This window comes from Nanorana parkeri, unplaced genomic scaffold (assembly GCF_000935625.1).
Source record: "Nanorana parkeri isolate BGI_ZX_2015 unplaced genomic scaffold, ASM93562v1 scaffold11, whole genome shotgun sequence".
Classification (NCBI taxonomy): domain Eukaryota; kingdom Metazoa; phylum Chordata; class Amphibia; order Anura; family Dicroglossidae; genus Nanorana; species Nanorana parkeri.
The window spans coordinates 747167-751838 of record NW_017306279.1 but is presented as its reverse complement, the minus strand read 5'-3'; the positions used below and the strand labels follow the sequence as shown (position 1 = coordinate 751838).

General features: G+C 43.4%; 1 protein-coding gene across 2 annotated transcripts in view; it reads left to right on the top strand.

The window, feature by feature from the left end:
* The window catches only part of ACTR2 (ARP2 actin related protein 2 homolog), a 52376-nt gene that overhangs the window by 23182 nt on the left and 24522 nt on the right, over positions 1-4672 (top strand). Inside the window, exons 2-3 of one of the 2 annotated variants that reach the window (XM_018555873.1) lie at positions 1918-2028; positions 3964-3978. In XM_018555873.1, the coding sequence (XP_018411375.1) occupies positions 1918-2028; positions 3964-3978 (126 nt within the window). The remainder of the gene's footprint in view (positions 1-1917; positions 2029-3963; positions 3979-4672) is intronic. The other variant, XM_018555867.1, reaches the window with a different exon arrangement.

Here is a 4672-nt window from a genome sequence, read left to right as displayed (position 1 = left end):
CCAAACTCATTAAGGGGTTAGAGGACCAGAACTATGAAACAAGGCTAATATATACGTGTGTGTGTGTGTGTGTGTGTGTGTATATGTATTTATTTGAGGTTGAATAAAGACATAAGTCCATCAAGTCCAACCTATTGCGTGTATGCATTTATGTTTGATCAGGTGTGTGCGTGTGTATTAGTCCATGTGTGATTTTGCTCTTAGCAGTACCTGTACCCCTGTAGGTTATGGTCTCTAAGGAAATCGTCCAAAAGTTTCTTGAATGATTCCACACTCTTAACTGAAATCACTGCCGGAGACAGTGAGTTTCAGACCTTAACCGCTCTAACTGAGAAGAATCCCTTGCGCTCCGTGTGCTGACATTTTTTTTCCACCAACTTTTGGTGGTGCCCTCTGGTCTTTGTTATGGAGTTAACCGTAAAGAGTTTGTTAATAATGTTGCTGTCACCATTGAACAGTTTATACAAGAAGATCATGTCCCCCCCTTAATCTCCTTCCAAAGAGAACATTATAATATAATATCATTTTTAATTTTTTAAACCCTGACACAAACAAGCACTTAACCCTTGCATTGGGGCCGCCCCCCACTGCAAGGGTTAAGTGCTTGTTTTTATCAGGCCGGTTCAGTTTTTTTTCTTTAAATCTTTACTGCTTTATTTAAGAGGGCTGCAAAGTCTCAAAAATACCTGTTAATCCTGCCACAGAAGTTGGCCTAATGCATCCTCCTGTGATGGGGTGGCAAGAATGCTGAATTCAGAGCAGTGTTGTCACCCTTATGTAGGCTGTGCCTGCTTCCAATACAGTGGGAAGGGATGTTGCAGAGGACGTGGCTATCAGCATTGCTGATTCACAAGCATGTAGATTGTCACTTAGGCTCTGGACACATTTAACTGGCCCACTACTTTCTGGTTTAATAGCATTGCTGAAATCCTTCCACTGTAAGCTGCAGTGTCTGGGAAGGGGAGAGTATGAGACACAAGTGAAGGAGGATTTGGCTCAGTCAGGGAAAGTAAAGGAAGTTTTTTGTTTGAGTCTTCTGCATGGCATAGTAAACTGGACTTGTTTAGGCTGCAATACAGGAGCCTTTAGTTGTACTTTAAAGGAGAACTATGAGGTGAGTGCTTTTCACTCATCCTCATAGTTCTAGCCGACCTGTGACAATGAGACTGTCACAGGTCGGCTCAGTAGATCGGGAGGTGAGCGAACACATACCGGCGTTCGCTCACCTCTCGATCCTGTCACGGCTCTCTGCCGTGACAGGGGAGGGGCTGGATTCCCCCCTCCCGGTCCGCCAGCGCTGACTGGTGGAACGGACGGGGGAGGGGCGGGTACAGCTGGCTCTGCCTCTAGATAGGCAGAGCCAGCTGTCAGTCACGCAGCTGGGCGGATCCAGACATAATTGTCGGGATCCGCTTCAGCTGCGGCGTCTCAGTATACCGCGAGCTACAGCTCGCAGTATACTGAGCCTAGGGTGATGGGAGGACGCTGGTTTGTGTCCTCCCGTTACCCTAAGGAGAACTATGGGGAAAAGCCTTAACCCCACAGTTCTCCTTTTTTTAACTACTCGCCTACTGCCGTATGTTTTAAAATGGCAATAGGGAGGACTTGGTATTCTGGTTACAGTGATGCAAACGATCACAGTGCTGAAAACTAAACAATGTCCTGGCAATGAAGGGGTATATTTTTCACGCATATTAAGCTGGGTTTTCTGGCGAGCAAGACGAGCAATTTCCTTTATTTGGTTTGAGAGCTGTACTCTCTATTATTCAGTAGGAGACAGAACAATTCTCTGTGTGCAACCCATTTGTAGTAGGGGGGGAGCTAGAATTTGAGCTTTAAGTGATTGGCCAATACCCTTTTACAATTTGCTGGTTACATATTTAATGTTTTTGTTTTTTTTTGTCATTTTGTCTTTAGTTTGTGAAATGTGGCTATGCAGGATCCAATTTCCCAGAGCACATCTTCCCAGCCCTGGTCGGACGGCCTGTCATTCGCTCCACAGCAAAAGTGGGAAACATTGAAATCAAGGTAACTTTTTATTGTTGAACTTTATTTGTATTTCTTACTGAATTTGTAGTTTAGATCCCTCACTGGGGCTGCGTTAAAAAAATGTATCTGCGCTATTCGAAAACAAAATCTGTCAGTCAGGTTTCATACTGCCAGTTAGTGTGTTTCTCAACTTCAGTCTTTAAATCCAACATCAGATAGCACTCCAAAATAGAACTGTACACTAAGGTATTACAGACTGGCCTTGCCCAACGGAAAGATTGTGCAGTATTCACTATCCAGTGTATGCGCTTGCTGGATGGGAAAACAATCCCTTGTGTATTGCTCTGTAGACATGAGACGAGGGATATTTTAGGGGATAATTTGATGTTTATGGTTACTTGCAGACACGCTAGTGGACCACTTTTAGGAGAGGGATTGGAAAACTGTTCAGACAGCATGGAATATCTCTTTAGTCACTATTCTACACTTCTATGGTACACGGCACTGGCAGCGTCCTCCCTTCTATGTTGACATAACTATGTTTTTGACCAAGTGACATTTTGAGGTGCTCTGCACCTTCAGCCTGAAGGCAATCGGATCATGCCAGGACATATATGCTCAGTCTATCACAGGCAATTTATGACGTTACAATAGATCACTCATTACCCCAACTATTAGATGAATTCATCAAAACAGGACCTACTGGTAGTACTTAGAGGCTGTAGCTGAGAGAAACTGTTAGAATCCCGGTGTTTTGATTAGTGCTGTAGGCAGCATAGCTTTCTTTCTTGAAGTTATAAAGTGACTCCTGTTTGCCAGTTGGTTTAGGCATCTCATTTTTGTTCAGTAATGATCTTGCCATTCTTTAAAGAGGTACTCCGGGCACAGCTTTTATTAACCCTTGTGACGGGGCTATACCTGCACTGCAAGGGTTGACTAATCGTTTTTGTCTAGGTGCTAGAAAAAGTTATACTCATCCGACAGCTCAGCTGTCTGCTTCTACGTTGCAGAGATGGAATTTTTCTCAGCGTCCTAACTTCTATACACTGTGTATAGAATGTTATAATTTACAGGACCTTGGACTGCTGCAGCGGAGAGGGAGAGAGAGACTGGAAGGACCGATCTAAGAACAATCCTCCTCCGTGGTTCAGGTCAGTATAACATATAGAGAGAGAGATCACCTAGACAAAAACAACCACTTAACCCTTACAGTGTGAGGGTAGCCCCACTGTAAGGGTTAATAAAGGTTTTGCCCGGAGTTCATATTTTCAAAAAGTTGGCCTGACAATCCTGTTAAATGGTCAAGCCACTCAAATTTTAGAGATTCTGTCTCCAGGTCATTTCAACCACAATCTTCCTATAAGATGATATGTGCATCTTAAAGTGACATTAAACCCAGGGTCATAAAGCCACAACCAAAATGATGGATGATTTCTGTAATGATCAGTAGGGCTGGCCACAACTAGTCACATTTATATTATAAAACTGATGCATTGAAAAGGTACCACTTGACAGCTAACATCAGGGCTGCAAATGCAGCACACCATCTAGTCCATTCTTAGTTCCTTTTGGAGGTTCTTATGACCTCCTCCCAAGCTATTTTGCATTCCCATTACCTTGAATGAGGAGAAAAGGAAAACAAATGCCCCTGTACATAGGCACTTGTGCTTTCTGCATCTATCAGCACAGGTGTAGACAGGCTCTTCACCATCAATGCACACTTCCCCACTCTGCCTACTCAACCTTATGTAGCTGGTAATGTAAAAAAACAGCGGAGTTTCACCTTGTGCTAGAGCTTCATGCAAAGGCAAAGCCCCCTCGACGTCACTGAGCACCCCACTTTTTCATGGTCATTTCTCCACGCAAACCTGTTCATCTGTATATACCTGTTCTATTGTAGACTATTCCTTTAAACGTTTGCTGTCTATCTTATTTTTGTTTTTACTTCTTTCTTTTATTGAAATCTTCAAGTAGAATAAGAAAAAGATGGTAAGCAGCTGAGTCAGAATGTTTGATGAGGATGTTTGTGCGTCTTTCTTAGCGATGCATATTTTGTCTAATTAACCATACCCAAAGAGTTGTGTGTGTGCATTAAGTGAAATTCTACTAGTCTCTGCACGTTTGTTTTCTCCATTGATTGCAGCATGTCTGTTAATTACTCACACAATCAAACGTTTTGGAACATTTATGCAATATTGGCAAGCAATATGACCTTCCCATTGTATAGTGTAGGGCAGGGGTATTTAAATTCAAGGAAGTCCTGAAAGTAAAATACTCTTCAAGCAAAGGTCCAAATTGTGGTCCGGACAGGATGATCACTCAGTCAGTGTCTGGACCATGGTCTGCCATTTAGACTGTATTCACACCAGGAGCTGCACAGATCTTTACCTTAATTGTGACCTTTCATGAAGTTCTATGGGCACAGTAAGGTGCGATGCTGTTGTGGCCCATCAGAGTGCCCCCTTACATTGGTTGTGCCCTTTTTATATTGTCCACACATATCTTTTAATTGATAGGCAAGGGGTGGAAGCCTGAGCAGGCTGCAGCAGAGGACAGAAAAACATACCTTTCTGTCCTCCTGTAATGCTGTGGGCAGGGAACACGTTAGACGTCACCGGACCTAGCGACTAGTTACTTCTGCGGAGATGGACACCTGACGACATTGGGTGCTAGAGTACCAGAG